The sequence below is a fragment of the Chenopodium album genome, chromosome 8, assembly GCF_948465745.1.
Source record: "Chenopodium album chromosome 8, dcCheAlbu1.1, whole genome shotgun sequence".
In the NCBI taxonomy this organism is placed as follows: Eukaryota; Viridiplantae; Streptophyta; class Magnoliopsida; order Caryophyllales; family Amaranthaceae; genus Chenopodium; species Chenopodium album.
This window is the reverse complement of record NC_137841.1, coordinates 59,751,936-59,768,041: the sequence shown is the minus strand read 5'-3', so window position 1 is coordinate 59,768,041 and position 16,106 is coordinate 59,751,936. Positions and strand designations below refer to the sequence as shown.

General features: G+C 35.7%; 1 protein-coding gene across 1 annotated transcript; it reads left to right on the top strand.

Moving 5' to 3' along the window:
* Window positions 1–892: 892 nt before the first annotated feature.
* Window positions 893–11,532, top strand: LOC145556184 (putative adenylate kinase 6, chloroplastic). The gene is made up of 4 exons (XM_081617827.1): window positions 893–1,387; window positions 4,102–4,242; window positions 10,621–10,893; window positions 11,128–11,532. The coding sequence occupies exons 1-4, from the start codon at window positions 1,037–1,039 to the stop codon at window positions 11,269–11,271; spliced, it is 909 nt and encodes a 302-aa protein (XP_081473953.1). The 5' UTR covers window positions 893–1,036; the 3' UTR covers window positions 11,272–11,532.
* Window positions 11,533–16,106: the final 4,574 nt, after the last annotated feature.

Here is a 16,106-nt window from a genome sequence, read left to right as displayed (position 1 = left end):
AAATGTTCAATTTTGAATTTTGCACTATTTACACAATTATTTGACCTACATTTGTGCATTACATAATATTAAATAAAGGCGCGTAAGTATTTGCTAGAATCATCTTAATGTATAGTTTTCAACTATCAACTTTCTATTATAATTTATTTTTGTTGATAATCAAAAGTATTGACATATGTGTCAGTCAAAGTGATGCATTTATTTTAAGACCTTGTTTGAGTGGCACAAAGACATACACAAATTGATATTGAAAATTTGACGTACTCAAGAAGGGTGGCAAGTCATCTTCCACATCTTATTAGAATTTCAACTTTCCATGAAAGTCCTATTATCTCTTCTATTTTATGCCAACCAAACATCACTTTTCAATTCCTCAACAGTCTCACTCTTGACTTCCCCTTGTTTGCAACCAAACAAGCACTAATTATAGACTCGATCATGTCAAACCTAGCCTAGAAAATACCCAAATTTCGGTAGAATTTTTAGGCTTGAAATTCAGGCTCAACCCAATTTACAAAACAAATAAACGGATTTGGATAGCCTAAAAAGCTTATTTTTATTAAAAAAATTTGGCAAACCTAAATTTTGGCCTAAAAAGCCTGATTTTGGGCCCTAAATACCGGGTTTGGGCACGCCTTTTGGCCCAATATTGACTTTTTTTTTTTTCAAATTCCAGTCCGCCCTATGATCATCTCAACTAATTATGTCCCGAGTATCAGCAAACAGTTTTTGGCTATTCGGTAACGTTCAATATGAAATCAAACCGCTAAACAACGTGAATTGCATTCTGGACATCTCTTTCCACGGGTAGCACTCCGTAATGAATTACTAATGGTCGCTCAACTAGACAAGTGGTATTAAACAAGCAACGAAGCAAGGTAAAAAAACACCAAGAATAAACATGAAATTACATTAATTAGAGTTAATTACTACTTTCCCTGCAAAAGCAACTGAAAATTTCAAACTCCCACCTCCATCATCATCCTTCTTCTTCCAGAACTCTCATCTTCTTCTCTCTCCTCTTCACTCTTCATCAATGGCGGTAATCAGCCGCCTTGCAAGATCATCAACTACATTCAAAGTTTCATCTCTAATTCCAACCATATTATCTCGTAAATTTACATCATCATCTCTTTCTTCCGAAACTACCCTTCATTCTTCTTCTTCTTCTTCGCGGAATGATACTTCTAATAATAATGGTATCAATGGTGGAAATCCCTTGAAATTTGGTAAAGGTAAGGATGTTCACTGGGTTTTTCTGGGTTGTCCTGGTGTTGGTAAAGGCACTTATGCTACTCGTCTTTCGAAGCTTCTCGATGTTCCTCATATTTCTACTGGTGATTTGGTTCGTGATGAGCTCGCTTCCTCTGGTTCTCTCTCTCCTAAGGTCAATTTCCATCTTTTCCCTGATTTTATGCATTTGGGTTATTGCTGAATTTATTGATTGTTTTTTGAATTTGGTAATTCGAATTTGATTTTGGGTTTTTGATGGTAATCTTAATTTTATGTGTTTTGATGAATGATGATATTTGGGTACTGAATTCTGCATTATTGATTAAGTAGTGATTGATGCATCAACCTCTTCGACGAATTAAGATAATGTTTCCAGTTTTAGCTGTTGATTTGTGTTGTAGAGGTGTTAGGGTTTAGGGTTGCTTCTTCTTTAAGCTCTAATTAGAGGTATTGGTTAATCGTGCTTCGTTGTGGAATGTGGAGCAGCAGGATTGTTTGATGGGTGTTTTGTATAGTTAAGATAATCAGAGGATGTGTTTGCTTAGTAAAAGTTACATTCTTACATACAACTGGTATCTTTAATCCCACCGTTGGTGGTAGCCTCAGACGAGGTGCTAGGATGATCGTGTAGTGACTGCTAAGGTGTGAAACTCTAGGGAAATAGCGAGTCTTGAATGCACAATAGGCAGGTATTCAACGTCCAACATCTAATCGGTGAAAATAGATAGAAAGTATAAATGGAAGGTTGGAACTTAAGATTTTTTTAATGTAATACGTAGTATAAACCTTTGACATCACATAATTACTCCTTCCATCCCTTTTAATTTTGCCCGTGAAATTACTGTATAAAGTTTTGGTTGAAAAGATTTGATGAGAGAGAAAAGTGATGGGGTTAATGTAGTGGTTGTGAGAGTGAAGGTGTGATCCTTACAACCTAAATTAGTATGGAGCAAACTCAAAGGAACTGACTAAAAAGGAAAATGGGGCAAATATTAAGGGTCAAAGGGATTATAACTAGAACCACTCAACGACCAACATAAAAAAATACTCCCTTTTCAAAATGGATGTGCTCTTTCCGAAATAGATATGATTGAGTTTGAACTATATATTAACACTCTCTTATTCTTTTTTTCCTCCAAGGAAACACTATCTTAATTCTGAATAAACATGTTACATATTTGTTATGGATGAGGGCTGAGAATTATGTCATGATTATCCCCAAGGACCCCAACCAAAAGAAAGACCCTTGTTGGCGAGATTTACTTGATATTTGTTTCCATACATATTGATCTCTTAACTCCTTGGAATTTGTCATCAAAAACAAGTGTAGATGAACCCGTGTTTATTTTTTTAATATTGTTTTTTATTTGGCAGTGGGTTGGAGTTAGGAGGTGGTGGATAGAGGAGGGGGTATTCCACTTATGAATGTGGTGGTGGAGGAAGGAGGGGGTATTTAACTTTCAACCTATGGAAAAAAAGAAAGGGGGAGAGAGGTTCATCTTGTCTCATCCTTTTTCAGCATTTAGTGGAGTCAAAGTTCTTTCATTTGTATGAGTGAGATAAGACCCTGAACTAACAAATTCCGTAATAAAATCCATAGAGAAATGTCAAGCTATGAAAGAAGGCTCTGTTTAATAGAGTCATAGGCTTTTTAAAAATCCAATTTCAATAAGAACCTTGGAGACATATTAGCCCTTGAATTCGTTTTGATAAGTTCAGAACTTAAATACTCAATATGATTTCATCCACTATGTGTCCCCAGACCCCATCAACTTCCTCCGCAACTGTTTAAAGCCTAGAAGCAAGGACTTAAATTATAAGCTGATATAGTACAATGCATCAAGCAATAGGGTGAAATTGCTTAATATTGGATGGAGTACATGGAGATACCTAAGGATCAAGAGTTTTAGTGAATTACATTTGATTGCCTTGGCCATTTTGCAATTCTGAAAAGCAGTCAAAACCAATTTGATTAATGTATTTGTTGCATTCATGAAACAAACATTAACCATCTATTCCTTGGAATCATCAATTGTTTCAAGAGTCTGGTCTATCTCAGTAATTGTCATAGGTTGACACAATAAAGCCTTTGCTTCATTACTGAGATCTGTACCCGTTCTAATTACAGGATGATCGATTGAGGGAGAAATAGAGACAGTATTTCCAGCAGTTTCTGGTAAATCCCTTAACTTCATCTTGGATGCAATAGGATTACCTAGCTTTTGTCAGAGTACAAAACTGAATTCTGTTCCTGGCGTATCTTTCTTTTACGGTAGCATCAAAGTGGTGAGAGTTAGAGTCACCTAGGGTAAACCAATTTATTCTGGATTTATCACAAAAAAATAATTTCTTCAATAAATAGTCATTTCCTTAATTGCAGCACCAATTCCTACTTCTGAGCATGTGTAAGCTGGACCACTAGACGTAACTGAGATTGAATGTTATCTGGCTCATTTTCTGTTTTTTCAACCTTTTCTCCAACTCTGGGATCTTCTTCTCTGTGAAGGCTCTTCAAAGAAGTTTTGATACCCTTTAGTTGTCCCAGTAGTAGGTTGTGTCACAGCTCACTATTAACATCCATAAACCATTTATGCTCTACTGGGATAGAATTTGAAAGCCTACTCCCACACGCAATTAATTAATCACATTTAATCAACAGAGGGCAATGATCTGAGACTGAATTATTTAAACAATCTACCACTACATCAGCATTAATTCAGTGTTGATTCTTGATGTCCTGAAATTTTATGCAGAGATATGTAATTTGTTGATTCCAAATTTCAACTCTCTGCTTGTGTTATGATTAGTGTTCAATACAATGGCTGCATGATGTAAAAATAATGAGTTCTAACATTGTAAGTACTATAGATTGCAGAGATAGTCAACTCGGGGAAGCTGTTGTCAGATGAAATTATAGTGGATCTGTTGTCCAAGCGTCTTAAAGCTGGAGAAGCCAAGGGTGAATCTGGATTTATTCTTGATGGTTTTCCTCGTACAGTTAGACAGGCGGTGAGCACTTACATTAAATATTTAATATGATACTTACTTTGCACTTTTTTAGATGGACTGTTTGGCTTTTAAAACTATTCACGATTCACAATTCACATAAGCTACTTTGTCCATTTCATTTTGATTTATACTTAAATTAAAAAATATAATCATGTGGGGTCTTCTTAGATTTGTCTCAATATTTCTAAATTTAATAATTATCACAAATGCATCGTTAGAAATATTAAATGCTAAAAAATTGCATTGGCAAGCGTGTTTAAATGGAACAAGTCATCTATATAAGAATAAAGGAAGTATCATATATGCTTATATTGAATGTTATAATTTCTATGTTAAGGGAAGCTGATAGTCAGATCTTGTCATCTAGATAAACATCAGAATATGTACCTTTTTTAATACACATGCTTACGTATGTTGTATATGTAGAGAGAGGGACAAAAACATGTGTTCAGTGACAAGGTTTTAGGCTCAATTTTGAGTACATAGACACAGCCTATTTATTGTTTGACAAAAATCAAGATGGCACTAATGTTCAATTCCCCTACTAAAGTCTTCATCAGATATGATAATAATGCTCTATTGGCTTGCAACTTTTAGTTATATATATTTTTTCATATAATGCCATAATGAATGCTGAATATGCATGAATAGTTACCTTAATAGCCAAGGTGTTGAAGCTTCTGTTTTTGGTCTTTGGTTTATAGAAAACTGTCAAAACTAAAGGCTATGTTTATGATTGGTTTTTCTATCTTTTGTCTGACTTACTAATTTCTGTAGCTTCGACAGCTGTCACCCTCTCTTTTTAAAAATTTTAAACCCTTTAAATGCTGAACTTGCTGTAGTTGATTTCAAGAGTTCAAAACTGCTGGAGAAGTGTTTCTATGGACTTTCCATATTTTCCTCTATTTAGACTAAGCGTACACATACACCATATCTTTCTTCATCTTTGCAGCTCAGTCCCAATCAACTTTAAGTCAAATGTGCTTGATTAGGCTTCTTAGTGATTATACCAACTTGTTGGAGGGATGATCGCCTGTTAAACTACCTTGATTAAAGGGTATACCAATAAGTCCTTTAATATTGAAGAAATTCATTTTTCCCTCCCAAAAGGATGGAGGTTACGGAAATGCGCATGTTAAGGTGGATGTGTGGAAACACTTTAAGAGATAGAATCAGAAATGAGGTTATTCGCAAGAAAGTAGGTGTGGCGGGCATTGTAGATAAATTAAGGGAAAATCGTCTGCGTTGGTTTGGACATGTAAGACGGAGACCCGAGGGTGCACCGGTGCGAAGAGTGGAAGAGTGGGACCATGGAGGGATTAAACGAGGAAGAGGGAGACCAAAGATGACTTGGTTGGAAGGAGTGAGGAAGGATATGAAGTGCATGGATTTACGTGAGGATGAAGTTTTGGATCGTAAGGGATGGAGGAGAAAGATTTATGTTGATGACTACACGGAATAATCAAATTTGGTTCATGTTAGCCGACCCCACTTTTGGGATTAAGGCTTTGATTGATTGATTGATTGAAAAGGATGATTTGGATGTACCTTCAAAGCGACATGGGAAAGGTAAGAAAAGGGGTAATATTGGTAGTGCTTAAAAATTCTATTAGGATTAGCTTAGAGAGAATTCAGAGGAAGCAAGTTAGTTAGAATGGAAGAATGGCCGAACGGGGAACTACAATGTATACCATAGAGATGAGAGGTAGAGGGGGTATTTAGAAAACTGTAAAGATTGATTTGGTTTGTTAGTTGGCTGAGAAAAAGCCTCTTGAAAGCTTGTACTATCTTTTCATTTCCTGTAATTTTCCTTACATCAATCAAACTCAATTTCTTCAACCTTTCAATTCTGTCACCAACTCCCGCTCGTTACACTTTTTGTATGGATACTGACAAAAAAAATTCAATGTTGTAGTGACAAAGCAATCTTGATTTTTCATTTGATAATTACAATGTCCAATTTCCAAATTACTAGAATTTCTTGCCAGCCCAATTTAAAATATTGTGAGAATGAATTGGGTTTCTGCTGTCAATTAGTCACTGTGAGTGAATAATGATGTGTGGAAAAGTGACATTTATGTCTCACTAATGACTAGGGCTATGCAATTAACTTTTTAAATCTTATCTTGTAGAACTTTGTTTTTTACTCTTGGCATTTGGGTTTTTGTCATCTCTTAGTTTTGATTTCATCTCACTTGTTACAGTTAGTGGAGGCTGGCAGAGTATATTATTTTACTGTAATTGAACCTTCACTATTCCAAATGGAGTGGGTTCGATTCAACGACCCATTTTATATTGCCCCCCCCCCCCCCCCCCCCCCCTCTTTTTAATTACATTTGAGAGGCTCTATGGCGGAGCAACTAGGTACATTTTACCCCTCTTAGACCAATATTTACTCGCCCCTTGTCTCTAGCAGTCTAGCCATAACCCATCTGAGCATGTTCTTGGAAGCAAGTGGCAGGATTTGACACTTTTCAAGCATTGAGTTTGCTTTTTCTTTGGGGTGGAGGTGTTAGCTATGTTCTTTCCTCTTATTCTCTCATTGCTGGCCTCGTGATTCTTGTAGAGTTTCATGTAGTCTTTTGTAGTATCTTGACATTAAGCAATTTTGCTCTTGTCCACTGATTGTAGAAAAGAGTTAAAAATTTTAATATCATCTACAAATTCTTACTATATGCTTTGCCTTGAGGCCCAAGATTATTGAAGCTTTTGAGCAAAATGTGAAAGCAAGTATTTACCTGCTACATAGTAGTGAATGTCAAGACAGAATTTTTAGTGACAAAAATGAAAAATGTGATGTTATCTTTGAGAATCCTGGATGTAGTTAATTAATGGGTTAACATTTTGGAACAGTTGATTTATCTACCTCTGAAAACTTCTTACAACTGCAGTTGTAGACTTTTGTTAATATAATTATCTTTATACTTTTTACCTAATTATTCAATAGACCCTTCTTGAATTAATTATTTAAAAATTCCTTGAGCTCTAGGTAAGGATCTGAAAGTATGTCATATTTAACACTCAATAATTGGGAGTTGTCAACTCATTTTTTCTGTTTCTTTAAAGATTCTGAGGCCCAAGACCAAACACCCTTTGCTATGCTTATATAGTTTTCAGTTGCTTTGGATTATCAGAGACTTTTCAAATGTACTTTTGTTTACTGATTTACCACCAACTGCAAACGCTGGGGTGAGAGTTAATAAACTCGCCAAACCTCTCGCCCCTCCAGGTGAACAGTGTTCTAACTTCTAATTCATTTTAAAGAATCATGTGTTCTAAATTTGCTGGTGTGCCAAATCAAGTCAGCATGCTATCTAGTATTCTCAAACTCTCAAAGTGATGATGGAAGAGTGAGAAAACAGATCAAAGAACGAAATGGCTGGTTAAAAAGTAAGCTGTGCTACAAATTCTTAACTCTTTGTGGTGAGAATTGAGATGCTATGGTGGAAGAAAAGCAAAGCATCATAACAGCCTGCCTCTTCTTGCTAGATTGCGATTCTAGATATTGGGTTATCTATTGCCTCATAGCAAGATAACCTTTACCATTAATCCATTATTTATGAGCTGCCCCTCTCTCGCTCTCTCGCTCTTAGTCCTTTCTCTTTCTATTCGGATTGCTTATTAACTAGAGTTTTGGGCCAAGGCCTAAGAGATATCCTCTATTGTCTCCTCTAATATAAAATGATAAGTTGGCAAAGGGACTAGGCTTTATAGCTGTACAATATTGTTTTGATGGACTTGTGAAGCGGGTCAAAACGATTTGCGTAGTGGTACGGATTTAGAATCAAGAATGAGATTAAGGCGGTATTGGGTTGGAACTTGATACTTAATAGTTAATACCATGTGTTTGGTGTTGTTCAGGAATGAACATCTTTCTTTTATTTGATACCTGAAACTCTGGAAGGTATTGTATGAGCCATACCCACCTCCTCTACTGGGTTTCTAAACCCCATACCTTGTGGGTTTAAGAATTTTCTCAAATAAACGCAAGGTAAAACCCATACTTCATACCTAAATGAACCAAGCACCCCAGAGGTTTTCTTATGCTAATCAGTCCCTCTTTTTTACTGGTGCAATAATAAATCATGTGTGTAATATTCTAGACCTGGCAATCTTGACCCAGACCCGATGACCCGCCCCGAATGACCCGATCCATGACCCGAAACCGACCCGAATTCAGTGACCCGAAATTGACCCAAAACCCGAATTAACCCGACCCGACCCATACCCGACCCGAAGTGGAACTGACCCGACCTTGACCCAAAACCCGAAATGACCCAACCCGAAACGACCCGACCCGAGATGACCCGACCCGAAGTTGACCCGAGACCCGAAACGACCCGACCCGAAATTGACCCGAGACCCGAAATTGACCCGACCCGAAAATGACCCGACCTTTAACTTCTTTTAGTAAATAATTGTATAAATTATAAAAAGTTTATATTAGGAAATTATACATTAAAATAAACCCAACAACATCTTACATGACTACATTGACTTTCATATAATAGCTAAAAAGACGGTCAAAGTGAGATGTGTAAATAGTGCATAATGTCAAATCGTTAAGAGTAATTTGGGACGGAGAGAGTATAAGAATAATTCAAAGAAATTATTACAACAATGACAATGATAATAAGAGTACGTATTAAAACTAAGATCAATAAGAGAGTGAGGTATAACTCAATTAGTTAGAGCATCCCTCTTAGTTTCAGGAGATCCTGAAAGTGATTCTCAATCTAAACACACACACACACACACACACAAAAAAAAAAAAAAAAAAAAAAAAAAAAAAAAAAAAGAGCTTAATATAAGTCAAACAATTACTATGTTCCACGAAAAAAATAGCCTCAATAAATATAGTGAGTTTTTCGTCAATAAATAAATAAATATAAAGAGTTGAATTTAACCCAATGAATCACCCGAATATGACTCGACCCGACCCGAAAATTGACCCGACCCGAAGTGTTGACCCGATACCCGACCCGACCCGATTATCAGTCGGCCCGAAATCAACCCGAAATGACCCGACCCGAACTTGACCCGATAACCTTTTGACCCGAACTTGACCCGACCCGAAATGACCCGACCCATACCCGACCGGAATGACCCATTTGCCAGGTCTATAATATTCTATCAAATGGAATTCGTTGTGACTTGTGAGAAATTAAATGCATGCTCATTATATGTTCACTTGCTGAAACTGCTGCAGTAGCCTGTAGGTAACAACGTTATGGACTATGGAGGAAATGCTAAATCACATAAAATGGTGTCCTTCAGGGAAATTTTATTCACAGGATTGTTATTTTGATAAGAGACGTAGTTACATTAGATGATACTATTTTGGGAGTAATAACAAATGTCTAATGATACAATTGGACCACTGTTACCTATTTGCTAATCCCCTCCCCAAAGCGTGTCCATGATTCTCAACAATTTGGAATTAATACATGGTAAGTCAATACAGTTTTGGACATGTTTTGCAAAGAATAGGTAAACACATTCTTGAACCTGTTCTACCACATCCCAAGTAGTACTGATCTGATTGACATGTGGAAGATAAGAACTGTAACACCAGGCTAACCTACTATCTATGTGTTATACATTAGTTCATTACTTCATTAGGCTCGATTTGACTGGTATGCAGAGGAGATGCACCCTCCCTGAATTTTCTGGTGATGATACATCTCATCTTCTTATGGGTGGCTGTTGCATGTTGAGCTAGCTAATTATTTCTAACATCTAACTTTGGTGCGTTTGAAATGAGAGACAGAGCATCCAAAATATATTTTCCTTTGAGGACAGGTAAATATATGTGCTTAATTTATGATGCACAAGAGGAGATATAGAACATTGTACAATACTACTGTTTTTACCCTTCAAAGTTTCAGTATCTCTCCATATTTGGCTATCTTCCTTGTCCAAGCACATCTTTCTTTTTCATCGCCAATTTTGACCCTGTTTTTCTTATTAAACCCTACTATGAAGTAATGATGAATGAACTACTCCATGATATGCAATTGCTAAATGAGAAGTATACATCATTGTATGGAAGGTCAAATACTAGGCTGTAAGCCTGTCATTTCTCAATGTTGCTGGACACATCTTCTGTTCAGCCACATCAAGAGTTTATGATTACAGCATCTGAAAGCATGCAAGGCTTCTGCAATAGGTAAGTTTGATCTGTATTTGGTAGTATACATTGTACTGATTAGGTTTTCGAGTCAAAATTTAATATTCTTCTTGCAAGATGTAATTTATAAGGGTGTAATTAATTGTTTATTTATTTATATTCTTTCTGCAAGAGGTAAGTTCCTTCTCCTATACATGCTTGTTTATTGATATACAAGCTTGTTTCATTTTATTTGCTGTTTGTGACAGGAAATTTTGGAGGGGGTTATTGATATTGACTTGGTGGTGAATCTTAAGCTCCGTGAAGAAGCCTTACTTGCAAAATGCCTTGGTAGAAGAATCTGTAGTCAGTGTGGTGGAAATTACAATGTTGCATGCATTGACATCAAGGGTGATGATGAAAGCCCTGGAATGTACATGGCTCCTCTTCTCCCTCCAGCTGAATGTGCCTCAAAGCTTATCAGTCGCGCTGATGATAAAGAAGAAGTTGTGAGGGAGAGACTCCGGATATACGATGAATTGGTACTACTATTCAATCTCAAGTGCTCTGATAATTTTTTGTTTCTTGTCTCCATTCCTGCATCCCATCTCAGAAAGGCAATTTTTTTTATGGTTGTTTCTTGTCTTCTTAAAATATCAATAAAACAAAATAATAATCTTGAAGTAGGCTGTGATGCCGGTGAATGCTGGAGATGAATCTTGTATTTTTGGCATGTTTAAGCAAGATTAACACGTGAGCTTGATATATATGTGCAGACTCGACCTGTGGAGGAATTTTATCGCAAGCGGGGCAAACTGTTGCAGTTTGATCTTCCTGGTGGAATTCCAGAATCCTGGCCAAAGTTGCTGCACGCTTTGAATCTCGATGATCATGAAGACGATCAATCTGCTGCAGCTTAAATCCTATTAGATAATTTTCTATACCACATTGTCTAGGTTAGTGATCATTTTTTTGCAAACAATGTATAGTTAGTAATAAATTAATATATGAAGCAGATATTACTTAAAATAAATTCCTGGAACCAGCTAGTAGGATACATCAGACCTGATTATTTTGGTTTGCAAAACTATTGAAGTTTGAAGGGGACAACATTAGAATATTATTTTTGTCAAAATATCTATTCAAAAGAAGTAAAAAATAATGAAAATTTGTTCTTTGAATCTAGTTGTGATATAATATTATTTAATGATTATTATATTTATAATGAATTTAATAAGAATATTTGACTCCATTGCCATTGGCTAAACGTGAAGTAGGTTTACAGGTGTTGGATTTACTTTTTGATTTATTTACTGTATAATTAATTATTTAATTAGTGTCACTGTTATGTCTTTTTTCCTTAAAGATAATTATTAATATTTGAATTTTGTTTTTTTAGGTTAGTACTTGTCATTACTTGATGGTTGATAACCTTAATCAAAATGATGTGGTGTTAGATATTTTATTTTGAATCTAAGGCATGTTAGGCCAGGTTTGGTAGCGCGGCTTTGCAGAAAAGCAATTAATTCTTTACTAATCCTAATTATGGGGTTTTTAGTGGCATAATTAACTGGTAGTCTTGGTAATTGCCAATTAAGGTATGTCCCATTAGTACCATTGTAATGAACTGGTACAAGAGAGTTGGAAATTTTTCCTTTTAATGGAAGGTATGTCACATTTTCCTCCCTACTCATTACATCCTTTACCTCCTCTCTCGTCCATCTTCTCCCTTCTGCATAACTCCCCTTTCTCGAAAACTATTTTTACGTTTATGTTTTCCCTTGAAATTATTTTACATGTAGAATCATTTTTCCAAATTATTGTTTTCCGTTAAAACACATAGAGCCTTGAAGGACGGTATATTAGTAATACACTTGTACAGTTGTACACATTATTAAAAGGTACGACTGATCCTAAATGCAATAGAGTTAGGGCATGTTCTCATACGTTGAAATTCAATTCAGTTCAGCTCAGTTCAATTCAGCTCCTAATTTTCTTCTCTTATAAAATATTCAGTTCATTTCAGTTCAGTTCAGTTCAGGCCCTTAAGCTACAAGCGTTTGTGCATAACGGCCATTGTTACGTCATAAAACCTCCACTCTATTAACCTTCTCATGAACAATATTGCAAAACCAATCAATAAGCAATTACATAAAAATGATGTTAACTTCGAATATACAGTGAAATTTAGCTACTCAAAATATACGTCGACAAAGAAGTAATAAAAATTGTCCAAATTAGCCTTCAATTAAACTACAAGAGCCCATCAATGAAGGGATTGGAAGAGCGGAAACATGAAAGGAGAAAACAAGAAAAAATATCGTGAGTTAAAATATCGTGAGAACATCCAAGGAAAAAAAATGCGAACATTAGTCAAAGTATGTCAAGTAAAAATGCAAAAAGTGCTAATAGAACACTAATTAAAAAAATGCAGGGTGCATAAAGTATTAAAATATACAAACATATGCAATCGAATTAGAGGCATGCAATTACCAAGGAAGCGACTATATCTTCTTCTCAAAACCCTAAAGTTGTGTGATTTGCTACTTGATTTTAATTAAGGGTCATCATTTCAAGAAAATTAATTGCATCATTGTGAATAGTCATCAAAGAACAATGGAGTCTACATCATAAACCTCAATATTACGTAACTTCTTCATGCAGCAAAGTTATCACTTCAATATTTTAAACACTTAGCTAGATACCTTTTACAAAAGCCTCTTGCACTTTTTTAACTTTCACTTTGATAGATGTTTTTTTTTTTTTTTTTTTTTTTTTTTTTTTTTTTTTTTTTTTTTTTTTACAAACTTGATAGATGTTAGTACCTCCGTTACATATTATTTGCAACGATTAGACATTTTCCTTCTCTACTTTATGTCGAATCGTTGCAAATAATGTGTAATGGAGGTAGTATATTGGATTGATTGTCAACTTGTCAAGGCCTATAAAAAAAAAAAAAAAAAATAAAAACTATGCTTGGCCTCTAGTTATTTTGAACTTTGTGATAATGTAAAATTACAGTAGATTATATTAATTTAGAGTGTTATAATTTGATTTCCAAGCCAATACATATATATTTGGTTATTATGAGCTTTTTGAATATTTGGTTTTGGAAAAACATTTAACCAAAGGTAGAGTTTCATATTAAACAACTTATCTTTCTCTACTAGATCAATAATAGGCGATTTGTTACATCTATAGAAAAGTTAATAGAGCTACTAGCATAATTGTTGATGTCAAGCATTTAAGGTTCTGTTCTCATACGTTGATATTCAATTCAGTCCATTTCAGTTCATCTCCTAATTTCCTTCTCTTATAAAATGTTCTGTTCAGTTCAGTTCAGCTCAGCTGAGTTCAGTCAATGAGAACAAGCCCTCAGTTTCACACAAATTGGATAATGTTTCATGTAACAGCAGTCTAGTTAATATTCGTTTTTTCTTGAGGTATTAAGAATTCCCTCATTAGGAGGGTCCCTTGGTGTTTTCATTCTTTTTCTTACCTTTATGAAGAAGAAAAAAATAGATTAGTAGCATCTAGTTTTATGTTATTGAGTGAGTACTACTTATATTTTGGATTTGTGGGGGACTATGTAGGAGAAAAGTGTAGTGTAGAATCTAACAAGTTTCGCACTTTTTTTTAGCTCATCATATACGAAGTACTATACATCCTTTCCTTGCACTTTTAGTTTCAACCGGAATTATATTTCGCTAATTTATCTATATAGCAAAACACTTTATTCCTTATATGGCCAAATGGCTAATGTGTTGTTGTCTTTTGACTCCTCACCAAATGAGTTCCAAACATCGCGTTGAGGGTCGTATAAGGAAGCTAGAGGCAAGCTGAAATCTTTCTCTATTCGAAATTTGTTGACACGTTTTTTTTGTTGCGTTTGTCATTATGTAAATAACTCTAATAATGGAGTAGAAAGTTGATAGTTTGAAGATATATATTGAGAATGATCTAACAAGTTCCATATGACTTTACTTCTTAAATATAATTTACAAAAGTTAGTCAAAATAAAGTTCATGTATCATGGCTAAAGTCAAATTGTCAATTACTTTGGTATGGAGATAGTAAAAGTACCCTATATATTATAATACTACATCCGATTTTTTTTAGTTGCAGCTTTAGAATATTTTATGTCTCACAAAAAATACCCCAAAGTTGCAACTAAAAAAATCGGAAATAGTAATAATTCTAGTCTTTTTTTTCCCTTGTACTTTCTGATCTTTTTGTGACTTCCACCTTTTCACACTTGTTTAAAACAAAGTAGAATTTGTGATTTTGATAGTTAAAAGTGGGTTAATCAATTCTATTAATCTTGTTTGTCTCCTTATTAGTACCTAGAATCAAAAGCAGCATCATAACTCCATAATAACAATGTAAATTCATGTTAATTAACTTTATTTCCATTTAAACTGAGAGTGAGATTTGAGAGCATTAACACCTCTATAAAACCTTTCATAAAAGAAAGAATCATTTTCCTTATTATACTAGCTAAAAGATGGCCAAAACCCTAGTAAGCTCCTTTCATAATTTGTGTTATAGATTATCTATCACTACCCATGTCAGCATGTCTAGGTAATATGTTTTACGGCTATTTCATCAAATGCCACTGAGAACTTTAAAAATTCACCAAATGCCATCGGAATTTTCAGAATTCACCAAATGCCACTCAGATTTTAAATAATTCAATGAGTGTCATTAATAAGGCTTAATCATGACACATGTGGACACGTGTCAATCGGTTATTGGTTTAAAAAATATAAATAAAATTAAAATTAAAAATACTCTAAATCCTAACCAACCTAGCCCCACCACCGTAACCACCTGCCAAAGCCAACCGACAACCCAAAGCCAACCGCCGGAACTCCTTAACCTCCTGCCAGATTCCCCTAACCTTCCTTCGAAACCCGCCGGAACCCCCTGACCTCCCGCTGAAACCCCTTGACCCCATCAAAACCGTCGACTCCACTTAATCCCGCTTTCCTCCTCCCGAAAAACCACCACAACCATCTCACGCCAAAACTCTGCTACCCGACTCCAGAACCCATACGCTGACCCACAAAACTCCGTTTAGCCGATGACCCCTGCGCTGATCCCCACCCCAGCCCCTGCAACCAACACGACGCATCACCATAGCCACCACAACCGACCATGGAAACCCATAATAGAACCTGACTGTGGAAACCCTTCACCCTCTAACGGCCGAAATCAACCGTGGAAATCTAGAATGGTCGATTTCTATGGTCGATTTCGACGTTTCAAGGGTGGAGGACAGGAGGAGTGGTTTTGCACGGTGGTTGGAAAACGCTGGGTGTTTAAATCAAAGCTCTTTTTGGTGGTATTTAGTGTCGGGGCAGGTTGTGTGGGTGGTTTTGGGGGTGGTGGGTCAGGTGTGGTGCTAAAGGGCCGATCGACCGTTTTTTGGTGGTTAGGGGGTGACCGGCTGTTTTCCGGCGAGATAAGGGGAGGGGCTAGGGTTTGACGGTGGTGGGAAGATGGCTGGGAAAATTTTGGGGTTTTTTTTTGTTTTAGTTTTTTTATTTAATTTTTTGTTTTTCAATTAAAGTTTATGAATTAAAATAAATAAACCAATCATATCATGACATGTGTCATGATTAAAACTTAATGACTAACAGAGTTAACAGTCGTTAGTCATTAATGGCACTCAATGAATTATTTAAAAACTGAGTGTCATTTGGTGAATTCTAAAAAGTCCGATGGTATTTGGTCATGAATTTTTAAAGTTCTC